Source organism: Boleophthalmus pectinirostris, unplaced genomic scaffold (assembly GCF_026225935.1).
Source record: "Boleophthalmus pectinirostris isolate CB_2022bp ecotype Guang Dong unplaced genomic scaffold, ASM2622593v1 HiC_scaffold_14, whole genome shotgun sequence".
Classification (NCBI taxonomy): Eukaryota; Metazoa; Chordata; class Actinopteri; order Gobiiformes; family Gobiidae; genus Boleophthalmus; species Boleophthalmus pectinirostris.
In genome coordinates, this window is record NW_026571047.1 from 32,311,593 (window position 1) to 32,330,918 (window position 19,326).

Here is a 19,326-nt window from a genome sequence, read left to right on the forward strand (position 1 = left end):
GTATTTGTTGCAGCGTTTGCATTAAAATAGAGTCCCGCGGTCATGTCCGTTGTGGCTTTTTTTGTTGTGTTGTGGCTTTTTTTTTTTTTTTGTGTTGTGGCTTTTTTTGGTTGTGTTGTGGCTTTTTTTTTGCTGTGTTGTGGCTTTTTAACGTGTTGTGGCTTTTTAATATGTTCCGGCATTTGCGTTTGTGTTGTGGCGTTTGTATTTATTGCGGCGTTTGCATGAAAATCGAGTCCCGCTGTCATGTCCGTTGTGGCTTTTTTTGGTTTGTTGTGGCTTTTTGTTGTGTTGTCGCGTTTGTATTTGTTGCGGCGTTTGCGTTTGTTGTGACCCCTCTCGGCTTCCGTATAAAATAAGTCAAACTAACAACTTACGCAAATGGTAAATGACTCAAACTAGAACTAAATTGAGAGCGAGTGCAGGTTTGAACAGCTTGACTCACGACATCATGTAAACGTTTGTGAATAAACACTTATTGATCCCAAAGGAAGTTCACAAATTGACGTGAGACGTTCTCTGTGTCGGTCTCTTGTTGTTCTCAGACACCTGTTACGTTCTGTCGTTCGCCGTCATCATGCTCAACACCAGTTTACACAACCCCAACGTCAAAGACAAACCCACAGTGCAGCGATTCACCTCCATGAACCGAGGAATCAACGACGGAGGAGACCTGCCCGACGACCTGCTGCGGGTACGACTGCGGGTTTAAAGGGTTTATACTGGAGTAAAAGGGGTTTATACTGGGTTTTAAAAGGGTTTATACTGGGTTTAAAGGGTTTATACTTGGGTTCAAAGAGGTTGATACTGGTGTAAAAGGAGGTTTATACTGGGTTTAAAGGGTTTATATTGGGTTTTATTGGGTTTATATTGGGTTTTAAAAGGGTTTATATTGGGTTTAAAAGGGTTTATATTGGGTTTAAAAGGGTTTATATTGGGTTTAAAAGGGTTTATATTGGGTTTAAAGGGTTTATATGGGTTTAAAAGGGTTTATTTGGTTTAAAGGGTTTATATGGGTTTAAAGGGTTTAAATTGGGTTTAAGGGTTTATATTGGGTTTAAAAGGGTTTATACTGGGTTTAAAGGGTTTATACTGGGGTAAAAGGGTTTTAAAAAAAGGGTTTATTCTGGTAAAAGGGGTTTATACTGGTTTAAAAGGGTTTATATTGGGTTTAAAAGGGTTTATATTGGGTTTAAAGGGTTTATATTGGGTTTAAAGGGTTTATACTGGATTTAAAAGGGTTTATACTGGGGTAAAAGGGGTTGGTCCTGGGGCAAAAGGGGTTTATTCTGGTACAAAGGGGTTTATACTGGGTTTAAAAGGGTTTATATTGGGTTTTAAGGGTTTATACTGGGTTTAAAGGGTTTATACTGGGTAAAAGGAGGTTTATACTGGGTTTAAAAGGGTTTGGGTTTTATATTTATACTGGGTTTAAAGGGTTTATACTGGGTTTTAAATGGTTTATACTGGGATATAAGGGGGTTTATACTTGGTTTAAAAGGGTTTATACTGGTGTAAAAGGGGGTTTGTACTGGGGTTAAAGGGGTTTATACTGGGTTAAAGAGGTTTATAATCGGGTACAGTCTAGACTGACATATAAATGGACATAGCTAAAGCACTCGCCGCCTCGTTCTATGCAGGAAGTGATCATGGGGGCGCTCTCGGCTCCATCTGACCCCAGCTCCCGTTGACTTACATTAGAATATTGTCGCTGGAGTCAAACACTTAGTCCCTTAGTCCATTGTTTCCCAAAGACTGGATTGTGACCCTCCGGTGAATCACAAGAGATGTTTTTTTGGGGTCGCCTTGTCACGATCTGCATGTCGATCTGAAATGTACAGTTCTGACACACGAGAGAACGAGTGAGTCAGCGGATCCTCTCTGCCTGATCTGCAGCTAAACTTGAGAAATGCTGCTTGGTTGTGCAAAAAAAAAAAATGGTACTAAAGGTCAGAGCACTTCAGGATGCTTATGAATCCTTTTATTACTGCTTCAATGACTGTTTTTACCCTGTTTAAATCTTGAGTAATACTAATTGTTCAGAGAGACACGATCACAACAATAAAATATCCTCATTAATGTTCAATAATCCACCTTTATTTTGTGATTTACGAATAATCTCTATTGACTTGGGTCACGACTAAAACTAAAAATTTGGAAAACACTGCGTTAGTCCACTTCTTTATACAGTCTGTGGTTTAAAAATGTGACTTTTCTTACTACCTTTACTTCAAAATATATACTTCAAATAAAACTACAAATAAAAAACAGATTTCAGTACAATTAGTTTATCTTACAGTGACCGTTGTTTTACTTTTTGTGTTTTAATCAGTGGTGGAAGAAGTAGTGAGAAGTGGTTTTAAAATATTTAAGTTACATGACTAAATATGTACTCAGTTACAAATATTGCTGCCAAAATTGTACTTAAATTATAAATTATACGTTAAAAATACTACACCAAAGTAGTATTAACCTTTTTTAGCGTTTTAAGTCAGTCTTTCACGTTTTATTTAAACAGTTTAAGCTGAATTTGAATTTTATTTTTTATTTTATTTTATTTTAAACTGCAATTTCTTATCATTTCATGTGTAATTAATTATTAATAGGTATTTAGTTTACAATTACAGCTTTAAAAATCTACTAAAAAAAACTATTACCAAAAATCTACTCAATTACGAATACATTAATTTAACTATTTTGAACATAAAGTGCAAGAAACACAAATTATTTTAGTATTTTATTTAAATTTTTTGTATAAATGTTCCTAAAAAGTGTAACTCTTCCTGCAGACTGAGGTGATTTGAGGTGAGAGTGAATCTGGACCATCGTCTGCTGCGAAAGAGACAAAATCCACACACGTTTAATTAGAGGCTAAATTTGGATTAATCCTCTCAGTTCATTTGATTTTAAATAGACTTTTCGTGACCCAAAATCGGGCTCCGTTTTCTGCTCGTCTGAACGGTTTTGGAGCCCAGAGATGGAAGAGATTAGGTCCAAAACGTAACAAAACTTATTTTCAATAAATCGGTTTGTCAGTTTTTTTAATATTTTTTTTTATTAGTTGACATTTTGATAATCCTTAAAAAATCTATTTATAATATCTAATTGATTAAAAAAATGGGTAAGAGGGGGAGTAAAAAGCCGAAAGACCAGATTTTAACCCCAAAAACACACTAATAACAACAGTAGTCATCAGTTCTAGTTTAATTAAATGTTATTTTTAGTTTATCTCCACAATTTGTTTCATAACAGAAGCCTGGAGTGTCTCGTTTCACCTTGTAACACTTTAAATTTGATGGTCATTTGATAAAAAGGACACACACACTCAAGGCTCAAGGCAAAATGAAAAAAAAAACAACAAAACATTGTAAAAAGTGTGACTCTGCTGCCCTCTGGAGAAATACAGCAGCAATGACAGATATTTGAGCATCGTTTAAGTAAAAAATAATGTGGGTTTTCAGTTAAAGATTTTATTTTCATTGCATAATATTGTAACTTATTCACAGTTAATTTCATTAATAATCTTCTAATAATCTTCTCGTGTTTTGCAGAATCTTTATGAAAGTATAAAGAATGAGCCGTTTAAAATCCCAGAGGACGACGGAAACGACCTGACGCACACGTTCTTCAACCCCGACAGAGAGGGCTGGCTCCTCAAACTCGGTACACGAAACATACACTTTATCTACTCTTATTTATGATTTATTTATTCTAATGCAACCGGTGGAACATTTTAAAACTGTTCCTAAATCATCTTTTTTGCTGATAAATTGTCCATATGGGGCTTTGTCTAAAGATACAAAAGTGTAAAGATACAAAAGTGTAAAGATACAAAAGTGTAAAGATACAAAAGTGTAAAGATACAAAAGTGTAAAGATACAAAAGTGTAAAGATACAAAAGTGTAAAGATACAAAAGTGTAAAGATACAAAAGTGTAAAGATACAAAAGTGTAAAGATACAAAAGTGTAAAGATACAAAAGTGTAAAACAAAAGTGTATACAAAAAGTGTAAAGATAAAAAGTTGTAAAGATACAAAAGTGTAAAGATACAAAAGTGTAAAGATATAAAAGTGTAAAGATACAAAAGTGTAAAGATATAAAAGTGTACACTTTTGTGTTCATTTCCTTCTTGTCGTGTATATGACAGATCAGACGACTACTACACTCACTCTAATCACACTAGGACTTTAGAACTGTGCCCAAGCACAGATCACCTCTAAAGCACAGAACTGTTTGTCCAGTGAGAGCGCAGCACAGTGAATAAAGTCTAAAACACACAGTGAAGTCCAAAACATTTTGGAGCCTCGTCTCCTCCTGTCCTCACTCCTCCTGTCCTCACTCCTCCTCCTGTCCTCACTGCTCCTGTCCTCACTCTCCTGTCCTCACTCCTCCTCTGTCCTCACTCCTGTCCTCACTCCTGTCCTCACTCCTCCTGTCTCACTCCTCCTCACTCCTCTCCTGTCCTCACTTCTGTCTCACTCCTCCTCCTGTCCTCACTCCTCTGTCCTCACTCCTCCTCCTGTCCTCCCTGTCCTCCTGTCCTCACTCCTCCTCCTGTCCTCACTCCCTCCTCCTCTCCTGTCCTCACTCCTCCTGTCCTCACTCCTGTCCTCACTGTCCTCACTCCTCCTGTCCTCACTCCTCCTCCTGTCCTCACTCCTCCTCCTGTCCTCACTCCTTCCTGTCCTCACTCCTCCTCCTGTCCTCACTCCTCCTGTCCTCACTCCTCCTCCTGTCCTCACTCCTCCTCCTGTCCTCACTCCTCCTCCTGTCCTCACTCCTCCTTCCTCCTCCTCCTCCTGTCCTCACTCCTCCTGTCTCACTCCTCCTGTTCCTCACTCCTCCTGTCCTCACTCCTCCTGTCCTCACTCCTCCTGTCCTCACTCCTCCTGTCCTCACTCCTCCTGTCCTCACTCCTCCTCCTGTCCTCACTCCTCCTGTCCTCACTCCTCCTCCTGTCCTCACTCCTCCTCCTGTCCTCACTCCTCCTCCTGTCCTCACTCCTCCTCCTGTCCTCACTCCTCCTCCTCCTCCTCCTCCTGTCCTCACTCCTCCTGTCCTCACTCCTCCTGTCCTCACTCCTCCTCCTGTCCTCACTCCTCCTGTCCTCACTCCTCCTGTCCTCACTCGTCCTCACTCCTCCTCCTGTCCTCACTCCTCCTCCTGTCCTCACTCCTCCTCCTGTCCTCACTCCTCCTGTCCTCACTCCTCCTCCTGTCCTCACTCCTCCTGTCCTCACTCCTCCTGTCCTCACTCCTCCTCCTCCTCCTCCTGTCCTCACTCCTCCTGTCCTCACTCCTCCTGTCCTCACTCCTCCTGTCCTCACTCTCCTCCTCACTCCTCCTCCTCCTCCTGTCCTCACTCCTCCTGTCCTCACTCCTCCTGTCCTCACTCCTCCTGTCCTCACTCCTCCTCCTGTCTCACTCTCTCCACTCCTCTGTCCTCACTCCTCCTGTCCTCCTCTCCTGTCCTCACTCCTCTGTCTCCTGTCCTCACTCCTCTCCTCCTCCTCCTGTCCTCACTCCTCCTCCTGTCCTCACTCCTCCTCCTGTCCTCACTCCTCCTGTCCTCACTCCTCCTGTCCTCACTCCTGTCCTCACTGCCTCCTCCTGTCCTCACTGCTCCTGTCCTCACTGCTCTGTGCTGTTATTATCTCCATAAACTCACGGAGGAGCGAGTATCGCAGCAGGACTCATCTGTCTCATTATTTAATAGATATTTCTGCCGCTGGACTTATTTTCTCCACTAAAGCGTTGATGTGACGCTCTACTGCGTCACATGTCAACCAACAGCACATTGTGCTGACGTCATCGGCCGTGGCTCAGTTCGGTGCAGAACACAGAACCCTACGTAATCGTGCTTGAGCACGGCACAGTTCTGAAGTCCTAGTGTGAGTGCACCTTAATAGTTTATCATTTTACTTCCTGCCTGGACATGAACAGCAGATATAGAAGAACCTCCACATGTGTCATAACTGTTCTTTGTTCTCTTTGATATTTTCTTCGTGGTTGATTTAAAAACATGAATTGTTGATTATATTTTCTTGTACAAACGTCTTCATGTCGTGTTTGATTTCTTGTTTCTTCCATGTCGTCTGCAGGAGGTAAGTTCATCATTTTTATTACAACTTTTATATTTAAAAACTAAACTGTGATGCGTCGCTTTGCATCCTCATGTCCGTGTGCTCTGCATCTAACACGCACGCACGTTTTTAAAGGTTGCATTACGTAGCTTTTCTGGCAGAAGGATACGCCATGTAAACTCCTGGTAATGTTTTGTTTTTTTCAAAGCCTTTTTGAGAAATAAAAACACCAAAACTCTGCGTAAAATCCTGTAAAGCAAAAGCCTAACATCTCCACGGCGACAAGCAGAAAAGCTACACAGTGCGACTTTAACATTCTGTTGATCTTTTAAGTCGTTTTTGTTGAACTGCTGCACGCGGCTTTATTAATGCGTAGTTTTGTCTGGCTAAAAAACTCACACAGATTAAAGAAATGATTTAGTTTGAATGTTTTCTGTAACGTCTGGAGTTTTTCTCAGGAGGCAGAGTGAAAACCTGGAAAAGACGCTGGTTCATTCTCACGGACAACTGCCTCTACTATTTTGAATACACAACCGTGAGTGTAGAAGACTGTTTTTTTTTCTAAATATTGTGCTTTAAAAATAACGTTTTTAAAGCACAGTTTATTTTTTCCATTTTCTCACCAGGACAAAGAACCGAGAGGAATTATCCCGTTAGAAAACCTGAGCATCAGAGAAGTGGAAGACTCCAAGAAACCGGTAAATCTCAAAGAAAAACAAACAAAAACTGGACTTTTTTCCACATCACATGGCTCTACTACTATTATTTTTTATTCCACTGTATATATTTTTCTTATTAAAGCCACAGTGTGTAATTTAGAGAAACAAAAGTTGCACAAAAAAGCACGTGTCTGTACTGTAAGTGTGCTTGCATCTCCACAAACCTGACTCTTACCTGAACTTAAAGAGACTGAAGACACAAAATCGCAGCCACTTCTCTTCAGTCTGCCCCAGGACGAGTTGTAGTATTATTTTAAATGACATGGGCCAAAGTATTTCATCACAATTGAATCAAAATCCCACCTTGAATCCACTTATTAATACACATAATAACATAATTTTCCATCTCATTCTGTGTAAAACCTGCTGATCCTGTAGTTTATATGGTGTTACTTTTGCCTCATTAATATTCTTAAACGCACAGAGGGTGATCCAGGGTTCCCACGGTCATGGAAGTCCCTGGAAAAGTCATGGAATTTTAGTTTCTCTTTCACGCAACTACAGCGTTCTGTTTATCATAATCGTCAAATGAGAACTTATTTCTGAACGTCTGTGTCTTTTGTTTTTAAAGAGACGACAATAAATGACGGGATTTAGAATGTTAAAAAACTAAAATCCCAAACCATAAGGTGAGTGGAAAGAGTTAACATAAAGTCTGATCAGTTCTACACATGAAGGTGCTGTAAAGTCATGGAAAATTCACTTTAAAAAAGTCAGGAAAAAAAGTTTTTTTATTTTTCATTAAGTTGTATTAGGTCTTTTTTGGCCCAAATTGATTAAGTGTATTTTGTAAAAATTTTTTTTTTTCTGAAATTTTGACTTGGGCCTAATAGTTGCCTTGGTCATTTTTTTGGCCAAATTGTGATGTCTGCCTAAGTTTACAATGTGCTTGCTAAAAAAATTGTTTTGTTAAAAAATTGTTTTCTGAAATTGTTTGCAAATATGTTCACTTTTGAAACTTCAAACCATTCTTTGTAGGCTTACGCATTTGGGGTGCGTTTGTGGAATTTCAAATACAAGTTACAAAATTCACAGAAATTCTTTTTGTAAAATTTATTTCATTGCAAATCACCAGACAAAATACACATTCACAAAATGATAGATTCAGACATTATTTTTTTGCGAAATCCACAAATCCACAAATGGCAACAGATTCACAGACATTAATTGAGTGCGTTTACATGCACATCAATAACCCGGTTAAAGTCTTATCCGGTTCTGTCAGTATTCGTGTTACTGTTTACATGCGCACTGAGAAACCGGGACACTCATATCCGCGTGTACATGATCAAATGGAGTATCCCGGTTTCTTGACATAATCTTACAAATGCGCAGGCGCAAAAATTAAACTTAAATCAATTTCATAAACCAGGAAAAATACAAACCGTGAGCTCCTTTAGCATAAGAAGCTAAGGAGCTACGAGATCTCTCCCACAATCCACTGTGCAGATTCTTCATTAAAATCTTCTGCATAAATAAACTCAACTTTACAACATATAAACCATAAACACTATAGACACATCAGCCTGTTTGATCAGATAATTCAGCTCTGATCACATTTGTTTACGTTTTACAGAAACGAAACTTAAGACCGTTTGGCTAATTTAGCATAAACTGTTAGCGGCGATAAAAAACAACTCGCTCCTTGCGCCGCTGATGCGATCAGTTTCTTTTGGACTAAATGACACGACTCTGTGGATTATGTGTGTTATTTCTGTGACAGAAGAGGTGTTAATGATGGTAAGTGTGTTCTGTGCGTTGTTGTATAGAGAGATAGTTCAGTTTAGTTTTAGTCGTTTCAGGTCGTTCAGGTGCACGAGTGCAGGTCGCGCTAGTGTGCAGGTCGTTACGTGTGCAGGTTTTGCAGGTTTATGTGCGGTCAGCTTTTCTTTTGTCACTTTCAGCACGCACGTGTATTGTGTCACAACTTTAATGTTCACGTACAGTCAGTGCAGTTTTAAGTGCACTGCGTTTGTTTTTTGCGCACTTTATACTTACATTTATGTTCACTTGTATCATTTTATTTATGTTGGTCACGTACTGGTTTGATTGAAAGGCTGCTTTTGTGTCTTTTGGACCAGCATGCGACAACAACTTTATGTGCGCAGTTTATGGTATGCGTACAACAAGTAACCGCGTTACTATCGGAATAATTACCCGGCTTCTAATAACCGGAATACTGCTTTAAATAATAACCGGTTTACTGAAACCATGGTTACCGGGTTACATAAACACGTAACTGAACCCCCGTTTTCTAAAACCGGATACTGCCATAACCGGGTTACTGATGTGCATGTTAAACGCACTCACAGTGAGCCGGGTACCACTAGAACCAGTGTTGTATAACGGGGTTATTGATGTGCATGTAAACGGCAGTGCACAGTTAAAGGTAGTTGTAAAGCAGGCAGGAGCAGCAGCAGTTTTTTTCCCCGGTAGAAAACTTGAGGTGAGAGAAACATGGACCTGTGTTTATTTAGAACCAAGTAAGATGTTTGTATTTACAGTAGAGGCTCCGTCTCTCAACTCACAAGTTTTCCACCGGGAAAAACTAGTGGATGCCTTCTTTTACAAGAGTATTTTCTTTTTTGCCAAATGAAAAAAAAAAAAAAAGATATATTTGCAAATACACATCTGTTTGTAAAGACCAAAATATCTATCTTTTTCACTGACAAAATTTCTAAACTTTTCCATGACTTTTTCATGACCTAAAGTGAATTTTCCATGACTTTACAGCACCTACATGTGTAGAATTGAAATGAATTTGAAATGTTAACCTTTTCCACTCACCTTATGGTTATCATATTCAAAACACTGTCAATGCATTTATTATTTATCTATGATGAATGATTTATTTATTTATCATTATATTGTCGACTCTTTTAAACAAAAGGCGCAGACGTTCAGAAATAATCATAACAGCCTCATGAGAACTTAACAGGACGCTGTATTTGCGTGAAAAAGATACTAAAATTCCATGACTTGTACAAATCTTTCATTGAATTTACAAAGTTCCATGACTTTTCAAGGCACAGAAAATGACATTTTTAATTTCCATGACCGTGGGAACCCTGATCAAAACACACGTACAAACCAGTGACTATTTGTAGATCACCCTGTGTGCATTTATGCGGTTACTTTTGCCTCGGTGATATTCATAAGCACTTTTATAAACATGTTCTGAAATGTCCCTGTGTCAGATGCCCTTCCTGTGTCTCCCTGGGGTCTTATTCTGTGTAAAAGCTCCTGATCCTGTAGTTTAGACTCTGTGTTCTGAAATGCCTGAGATCCTTGTGTTGGTTTATTCGTTCAGATTTCAGTTTCCTCTCAAACGTTCTTGCCCCGGCCTGAGTGTTTTTAAAAGTTTCTCTCTTTTCCAGAACTGTTTTGAGCTGTTCATCCCGGAGCACAGGGACCAGGTGATAAAAGCCTGTAAGACCGAAGCGGACGGACGAGTGGTGGAAGGAAACCACACGTTCTACAGGATCTCAGCTCCCACCAGAGAGGAGAAGGAGCACTGGATCAACTGCATCAAGTACCACGCACATTTACCATAGTTTCTGAGTTTCCTCCTCAAAAACAGACCTGGAGTTGTGTTTTCTTTCATTCACACATGTTTGAGTAACATTTTATTATTAGTCCATCTTCATCTCCAAAGCTCAAAATGCTCTCTTCCACCTTGTGATGTCATGAAGCGTTAGTTTTCAAGTGAACAGCTCCTTTTACCTTTTGTTCAGTGGAAATCGGCAATTTCACGGCTGAAATTATCCAAAAGATTCTAGTGAACATGTGTGGAGTTTAAAGAGACATTAAACCCTCTCCTGAAGCTTTACTCCGCCGCTAATCAAAATCTGAAAAATCCTCCAGAGTGGGCGGTGCCAGGTGGGCTGGGGGCCAGGTGGGCAGGTGGGTGCAGGTGCAGGTGGAGCAGGTGGGGGGAGCAGGTGTGGACCAACAGCCACAACAATCCAACACTGGTGAAACAAAGCGGATATTTGCGCTCGGATCACGGCGTTTCCCTTTTCTCCAGACACGGCGGGACATCGAGGTGCCAGGTCGGGGCTGAGAGGGGCTCCTCACCTCCCGCCCGTAGACTCCAGTGGCTACGTTTGTCATGTAATAACCTGCAACTGACTCATCTGCGCCGTTTGTCTAGTCCAGAAATTCAAATATCCTGGCCGTAGTTGATCCTAAAGAAGCATTTACAGACACGACTTTGACCCAAACGTCAGATTTTTAACAAATACGCACTAAAATGTAGATCTGGGTAACATTAAGAAGTTGCCAGTACGATACATATATCGTATCAAACCAAAAGTTCACTGTATCGAGACATTTCAAATCTATTTGATACGATTCAGTAAAATATAAAGTCTAAATCATGACTGTGATAATAAAAGTCTTTGTTAAACCACTTCTTGTGCAAAGTTCATATGAAACACCAACATTTTAATCATCAAAACAGTGAAAATGTCAAATGTGTCACATAAAAAAGTTTCCTTCCTCTGAACAAACAACAAAACTGTAGATGTAACAAAATAATTTAGTAAAATATCAAAAAATACTCTTGGCGATATATCGATACAGCAGCCCACGATATCGATGCTGTATCACCAAATTAAACGATACAAAATATAGATATTTCAACATTTTTGCACACTTAGTCCTGTTGTCATTATTTTTTCCTCTGGGCAGCTGCTACAGAAACTAGGGGTGTGCAAAAATATTGAAATATTGATATATCGTGGCTCCAAATGCGTCTCTGTAATTGCCAGCATCCATGAGCTTCATTTGACTGAAAATAATTTTGTAAAATATACCAAAAAATACTCTTGGCGATATATCGATACTGTATCATCACATTAAACGTTACGATATAGCGATATTTTTGCACACCTCTACTAAAATGCCAAAATAAAGGTTAGGTAGAGGTATGCACTTAATAATCAGTAGAAAAAATAGATTTTGGTGTTTAGTGGCCCTTTAAAAACACAGTGGAGCACTTCCTGTTTTACCACATGACATCACAAGGTGGAACAGAGTGTTGTAAATCTGCAGCGTTTGTGTGTTAAACATGTGTGATCCGTTTGTGACGAGGAAACAACATTAGAACAAACAGTAAATCAGAAAATAGTGTAAAATTCACTCTTTCACTTGTCTGAGATTGTTTTCTTTGACATTTTGTTTTTTTTTTTTTTGTCCCGCAGAGCCGCCATCAGTAAAGACCCGTTCTACGAGATGCTCGCCGCTCGAAAGAAGAAAGTATCGGCTCACAAAGGACTGTAAACAAACGATCCGATTCACACACGCAAACTTATCTAATCGTCAAATGAGACAAGCCATGGTTCAAATGGTCCTTTTACGTTTCACACCACGACTCGCTTTTACAGAGGAACTTCTCCAGACTGTTAAAGCCGCACTGTGTAACTTTTCTGCTCGTCTCCGTGGAGATGACGTTACCGCTTTGTCTCCGGGGCCAGGTTACGGGTCAGATCTCTCCACTCCGAGTAAAAACGCAATAAAAACGCGCGTAAAAACTGAATAAACGTAGATCAGACTCTGAGAGCGAATGCCGTATTGCGGAACATTTCGGGCAACGCAACGACGTCTCCACGGAAGCCGATTCTCTGCCAGAAAAGTTACACAATGCACCTTTAAAAAGACTCAACACAGTATTTTTGCTTTTCCATTAAATCTATGTTAAAAAAAAAAAAAAACTCTTATATTTAATACAGAATTTTGATTTGATTTGAAGTTTTTTTTCTTTGTAAGTTTTTGTATGTTTACTACGATTGTCCCTCTGTGGTCAAAGCACTGTTTATTTATCCAGATTTGTAGTAATTTATTTGAAAATATTAAACGTTTGAATATAAAAACGGGTCGGTTCTTCAGTTTTCCTCTCGGGTTCGGAGGTTGAAACAAGAAACAAGAAGAAACAAATGAGGAAGTCAGTTGTGTTTTTATTGCATTTAACAGTGCGACATAAGTTAAAAAAAAGAAAGTTTCAACATAAAAAGGTTTAAAATTGGCATATTCTGAGTTTTCTTCTGAACCTCTTCTCTTCCTCCTCTGACCTTCTTTTCTGTCCCTCTCCTCTTCTTCTTTTTATCTTTCTGCTTTTGTCCTTCTTTGAGTTTAACTTTCTCCTAAAATCATTCACAGATCTTCACCGTGTTTCAACATTTTGGAGTAAAACTTTAACCACAACAAACGGTTCACAGTGTTCGGCGACTTGCACCAGGATTAAGAGTCACTTCTTTGGTAAAACTAAGACTGAACCAGGTCTGAAACAAGACTAAACTAAGTCTGAGCCAAGTCTGAAATGGATCTGAACCAGGACTGAAACTAGGACTGAAACTAGGACTGAAACAAGGACTAAACCAGGTCTAAACCAAGTCTGAACCAGGTCTGAAATGGATCTGAAATAGGACTGAACCAGGACTGAAACTAGGACTGAAACAAGGACTAAAACAGGTCTAAACCAGGTCTGAAATGGATCTGAAATAGGACTGAACCAGGATTGAAACTAGGACTGAACCAGGTCTGAACCAGGTCTAAACCAGGTCTGAACCAGGTCTGAACCAAGTCTGAACCAGGCCTAAACCAAGTCTGAAACGGGTCTGAAATGGATCTGAAATGGATCTGAAACAGGACTGAAACCAAGTCCAAACCAGGTCTGAAACGGATCTGAAACGGGGCTGATCCAGGTCTAAAACGGGACTAAAACGGGGCAGAACCAGGTCTAAAACTGGTCTGAACCTGGTCTGAACCAGGACTAAACCAGGTCTGAAACGGGACTGAAACAGATCTGAACTTGGTCTGAACCAGGTCTAAAACTGGTCTGAACCAGGTCTGAACCAGGACTCAACCAGATCTGAAACACGACTGAACCAGGTCTGAACCAGGAATAAACCAGGACTAACCCGGGACTAAAGCAGAACTAAACCAGGTCTAATAACAGTACTGTACCTGACCCAGTCTGACCAACACAGGACCAAACAAGGACTAATCCAGGTCCAAACCAGGAAGACTGATATAGATAAAACACGGGACTAAAACGGAACTAAACCAGGTCTAACCCCGGTCTGCAGACTTGAAGATCCCGTCGTCTTTTTGTCTCTCAAATCCTCTTTGTGCTACATTTATAAACCGTAAACAAACCCCGTAAAGTGAACTTCTTCTGTTCTTGTATCCAGTAGTTTAAAATAACAATATCCAGAAAAATACCCAGATCATTTAAAACAAAAAAAACTCTTCACTCTGTTTTAATTTACAAACAAAATCCTACGTTTTATACTTAAGGTTTTCTCAGAACTGTAAACCACTTTTCATATTTTAAGGCCCTTTCGAGTGTATTTCATCCACAAATTCTCAAAAATTTTCTAAATATTTAAAAACCTACGTTGAAATGTTTGGCGGAGGATTCACAGTTGAAATGAAATAAAAAATGATAACAAAAAGAAATGTTTTTACTGCATGCATGAGGCAGCTCCAGTGAAACGTCCAGTTAAAGTAAAACAAGACTGCGGTTCTTCAGTGTGAAACTCCAACTCCCAGAATGCCGAGCGGCTCCGAGGATTCACTGATGACAAGAGCGAGCGTCCACCTGAAACGAGGAGAAAATACAATAAAAAAATATGAATACAGAATCTGAATGGAGTATTAAAAGGTTTATTGGCAGAAACAGAAACAGAACTAAAGCGGTGAATAAAGATGATGCACCATGTGACGAGTGTTTAGAAAGAAAAACATTTTATTTAGTTTAATAAAAATATTTTAATTCGTCTATAAAGCTGTGACGTTTAAACCAGAGGAAGGAGTCAAACTATTAATATAATAAATAATAATAATCACAATAAAATGCTTTTTTTTCCTCCTTGTTTCCTCTCTCCTTGTCTCCTCTCTCCTTGTCTCCACTATCCTTGTTTCCTCTCCCCATGTCTCTTCATTCCTTGTCTCCTCACTACTTGCCTCCACTGTCCTTGTCTGTTCTTTACTCGTCTCCTCTCTCCTTGTCTCTTCTCTCCTTGTCTCCACTGTCCTTGTTTCCTCTCTCCTTGTCTCTTCATTCCTTGTCTCCACTGTCCTTGTTTCCTCTCTCCTTGTCTCTTCATTCCTTGTCTCCACTATCCTTGTTTCCTCTCCCCATGTCTCTTCATTCCTTGTCTCCTCACTACTTGCCTCCACTGTCCTTGTCTCTTCTTTACTCGTCTCTTCTCTCCTTATTTCCTCTCTCCTTGCCTCCTCTCTACTTGTCTCCACTGTCCTTGTCTCTTCTTTACTCGTTTCCTCTCTCCTTGTCTCTTCTCTCCTTGTCTCCTCTCTACTTGTCTCCTCACTACTTGTCTCCACTGTCCTTGTCTTCCCTCTCCTTGCTTCCTCTCTCTCTCCTTGTCTCCTCTCTCCTCAAGTCTGACAATGTTTTGTTGCAGTACCTGAACTAGACACTAGAGGGAGACAAGCACAACAACTGAAAGTGTAAAATTCAGATGTTTTTTCTGCTCTGTGCAGAATAAACAGTTTAAACTTTTATAGAACACAGTATATTCTGAATAAAAAATACAAAATCATTTGTCAGTTTTGTAACATTCTACTGTTTATGAGCAATTTTATTCTCAATCTGCAGCGTTTGTAAAGTGACCAACACGAAAATGTATAAAACACTTATTCTCATTCATATTTATTCTGTAGAAGAAAAAATGTTTTGAGATTAATGTTCATGCATTTATTTGAGGAATATTTCACATAAATCTGGTTTGTTTTGGATTATTTTTTTTACTACTTTGTAAAAAATATATAAAATATTGTATAATTGTATAAAATATAATAAATATACATTTTAAAATTTCTGTAGGTAGAAAAGCTAGGGCACCACCTCATGACATCATCAGGTGAAACAGCCTTTTGAGCTCTGCCTGCAGGACGACACCAACACCAACAAACATCAACGAACCAAAACTACAGGTTTATTTTTGACAATAAAACTTCATTTATAGATTTTTGATGATTAAAAATACAAGAAAAAATCCAGTTTAAAAGTGTTTTGTGTAACTTTTCTAGAAAAAGATCTGCAACCAGATCTAAACCAGGTCTAACCAGGTCTAAACCAGGACTAAACCAGGTCTAAACCAGGTCTAAACCAGGACTAAACCAGGTCTAAACCAGGTCTAAACCAGGTCTAAACCAGGTCTAAAACCAGGTCTAAACCAGGTCTAAACCAGGACTAAACCAGGTTTAAACCAGGTCTAAACCAGGTCTAAACCAGGTCTAAACCAGGTCTAAACCAGGTCTAAACCAGGTCTAAACCAGGACTAAACCAGGTCTAAACCAGGTAAACTAAACCAGGTCTAAACCAGGTCTAAACCAGGTAAACCAGGTCTAAACCAGGTCTACCTAAACCAGGTCTAAACCAGGACTCTAAACCAGGTCTGAAACCAGGTCTAAACCAGGACTAAACCAGGTCTAACCCAGGACTAAACCAGGACTAAACCAGGTCTAACCCAGGACTAAACCAGGTCTAAACCAGGACTAAACCAGGACTAAACCAGGACTAAACCAGGACTAAACCAGGACTAAACCAGGACTAAACCAGGTCTAAACCAGGTCTGACCCAGTCCTGAACTGTTTCTCAATGAAAATGTTATCACTTCATCTGGAATGTTCCACCTTATCTTCTTTGTTTTTTTTTTTCTTTCCCGTTTCTTTTTTTCCATAGAATCAAACAGACGACATCACTGGGCTCAAATCACAAGTCAGATCTGCGGAGCGGCGTCTGCACTCAGCTGTAGAGTTTGAAATTCAGTTTTAAATCCATTTTTAAGTTATAAACACACCGCAGTTTAACAAACCCGGCAAATCAAATCTGCAACATCTCCACGGAGACGAGCAGATGAAAAGTTCCGCAGTGCACCTTTAACCTTTGACACTTGTTTAAGTTTACACAGAGCTCGTCGTCGTCGCCCCGGGGAGAGCGTGTTTGGATTTCATTTGGCGTGACGCGTCTCGTGAGATAATTGTCTCTTCAGGGTTTATTTTTAGTTTTGTGTTTTCTTCTCACGCAGGCCCCGCCCCTTTTCTCTGCCGGTAAAAATGGGGCTCTGACTTCCTGGAGGCGCGAGGCCCGTCCCGTCGTATTGTTCTGCAGGTTTAGAATACCTTTTTGTCACATCTTTTGTTGTCACCGGTGCAAACGACGGCCGTTCTTTTCCTTTTGGCAAAACACAAAAGTCAGATTTGAAACGGGCTCCTCCCTTTTACTGTAAACGAGAGGCTCAACTTCCAGAAAACAACACGTGACAAACGCAGCGCGGACGGGGTTCAGAGGCTCACAGAGGTCGCGGTTTAGAGGTCGGGGGTCACAGAGGTGTTTCCGGGTCACGGCCGAGTCGGGAGGAAAAATGTGCAGAATGATCAGGAATTAGGGCCGTTGCTATGGTGATTAGAAATTTAAAAAATATATTTACGTTTATATTTGGAAAGGGGGGAAAATACAGAAAACACAAAATGATGAAAAGGACTGAACAAGGACCTGGGTTTGACCCGGTTTAGTCCTGATTTGGACCTGGTTTAGTCCGAATTTAGACCTGGTTTAGTCCTGGTTTAGATCTGGTTCAGTCCTGGTTTAGTCCTGGTTTAGACCTGGTTTAGTCCGGGTTTAGTCCTGGTTCAGTCCTGGTTTAGACCTGGTTTAGTCCGGGTTTAGTTCTGGTTTAGACCTGGTTTAGTCCTGGTTTAGTTCTGGTTTAGACCTGGTTTAGTCCTAGTTCAGTTCTGGTTCAGTCCTGTTTTAGTCCTGGTTTAGTCCTGGTTTAGATTTACTTTAGTCCTGGTCTAAACCTGTTTCAGACCTGGTTTTAATCCTGCTTGAGTCCTGTTTTTTTCCTGACATATAGGCACTTGATTAGTCCTGGTCTGGTCTTGGTCTGGCCCTGGTTTAGTTTACAAACCCAGACCCCGGTCCAGACTTTAGACTTGTTCGGGTCTTTGTCGGGTCTTTGTCGGGGCTTTTGGGTCTGACCACAGTGAAGCAGAGTTTCTGTAAATCCTGTTTGTGTCTGAGGTCTGAACTCTGCAGCGTCACCACGGAAACGACTCACTCACGGCCCAGACCCGAACCAGAACCAGATCCAGGTCAAAGTTCAACAACACAGAATTACACTGGAAAACCGTCATTTGTACGAGATCATTAAGTTACTGGAACCACTTTTAGACCGGGTTCATGAGCTGGGAATTTGCCAAAACAGAAGCTGAAAAAAATTGGCCAAAAGTATCGAAACCAAAACCAAAAATGAAAAAACAGATAATGATTCATATTTTCAGTTTTCGATTTTGTGTTTAAATGAAAAATGGAAAAAACAGACAACAGCCGTTTGACTTAAACTGTGATGCCGAACTGAACCAGGACTGAACCGGGACTGGACCAGGACTGGACCGGGACTGGACCGGGACTGGACCGGGACTGAACCGGGACTGGACCGGGACTGAACCGGGACTGACCAGGACTGACCGGGACTGAACCAGGACTGGACCGGGACTGAACCAGGACTGACCAGGACTGAACCAGGACTGAACCAGGACTGAACCAGGGACTGACGGGACTGAACGGACTGAACCAGGACTGAACCAGGACTGAACCAAGACTGAACCGGGACTGGGACCAGGACTGGACCGGGACTGAACCGGGACCGGGACTGAACCAGGACTGGACCGGGACTGAACCAAGACTGGACCGGGACCGGACCGGGACTGAACCAAGACTGGACCGGGACTGACCGGACGGGACCGGGACTGGACCGGGACTGAACCAAGACCGGACCAGGACCGGACCGGGACTGAACCAGGACTGGACCGGACTGAACCGGGACTGGACCGGGACTGGGACCGGACTGACCGGGACTGGACGGGACTGGACCGGACTGGACCGGGACTGGACCGACTGAACCGGGACTGGACCGGCTGGACCGGGACTGGACCGGGACTGAACCGGGACTGGACCGGGACGGGACCGGGACTGGACCGGGACTGGACCGGGACTGGACCGGGACTGGACCGGGACTGAACCGGGACTGAACCGGGACTGGGACCAGGACTGGGACCAGACCGAGACTGAGGCCAGACCAGGACCAGACAGTGACCAGACCAGTACTGAGACCGGGCCCAGACCGAGGACCAGACTGTGATTGAAACGGTGACCAAACCGGGACCAGACCAGGACTGAGACCAGGATCAGACCGGGACTGAGGCCGGGACCAGACCAGGACCAGACAGTGAATGAAACCGGGACCAGACCAGTACAAGACCAGTACTTGGACCGGACCAGGACTGAAAACGGTTTAGTCCCGGTTTAGTCCTGATTCAGTCCGGCATCGCAGTTTAAGTCACGTAAACGTTTTTTTCAATCGAAAACTGAAAAAACGAATCATTATCTGTTTTTTCATTTTGGTTTTTGAGACAAATAATGAAGAAAATTGTTTATAATAGTTTGTTTTTTCATTTTCTTATTTTTGGTTTTGTATTGAAAAACGAATG

The 19,326-nt window shown here is 41.1% G+C and overlaps 2 protein-coding genes across 4 annotated transcripts in view; one reads left to right on the plus strand and one right to left on the minus strand.

Moving 5' to 3' along the window:
- Window positions 1–12,678, plus strand: part of LOC110168319 (cytohesin-1-like) — a 61,280-nt gene extending 48,602 nt beyond the window's left edge. For both annotated transcript variants that reach the window (XM_055150435.1, XM_020933753.2), the window contains exons 7-12: window positions 546–694; window positions 3,552–3,664; window positions 6,539–6,617; window positions 6,709–6,780; window positions 10,179–10,333; window positions 12,006–12,678. In XM_055150435.1, coding sequence (XP_055006410.1) covers window positions 546–694; window positions 3,552–3,664; window positions 6,539–6,617; window positions 6,709–6,780; window positions 10,179–10,333; window positions 12,006–12,084 — 647 coding nt within the window. In that variant the 3' untranslated portion in view covers window positions 12,085–12,678. The remainder of the gene's footprint in view (window positions 1–545; window positions 695–3,551; window positions 3,665–6,538; window positions 6,618–6,708; window positions 6,781–10,178; window positions 10,334–12,005) is intronic.
- Window positions 12,679–12,738: 60 nt separating this feature from the next.
- Window positions 12,739–19,326, minus strand: part of LOC110168320 (CDP-diacylglycerol--glycerol-3-phosphate 3-phosphatidyltransferase, mitochondrial) — an 82,593-nt gene continuing 76,005 nt past the window's right edge. The window contains exons 11-12 of one of the 2 annotated variants that reach the window (XR_008631763.1): window positions 13,690–14,404; window positions 12,739–13,557 (exon numbers count right to left, since the gene is read on the minus strand). The gene's annotated coding sequence lies outside the window, so the exon portion shown is untranslated. Of the gene's footprint in view, window positions 14,405–19,326 lie in introns of both variants that reach the window. The other variant, XM_055150434.1, reaches the window with a different exon arrangement.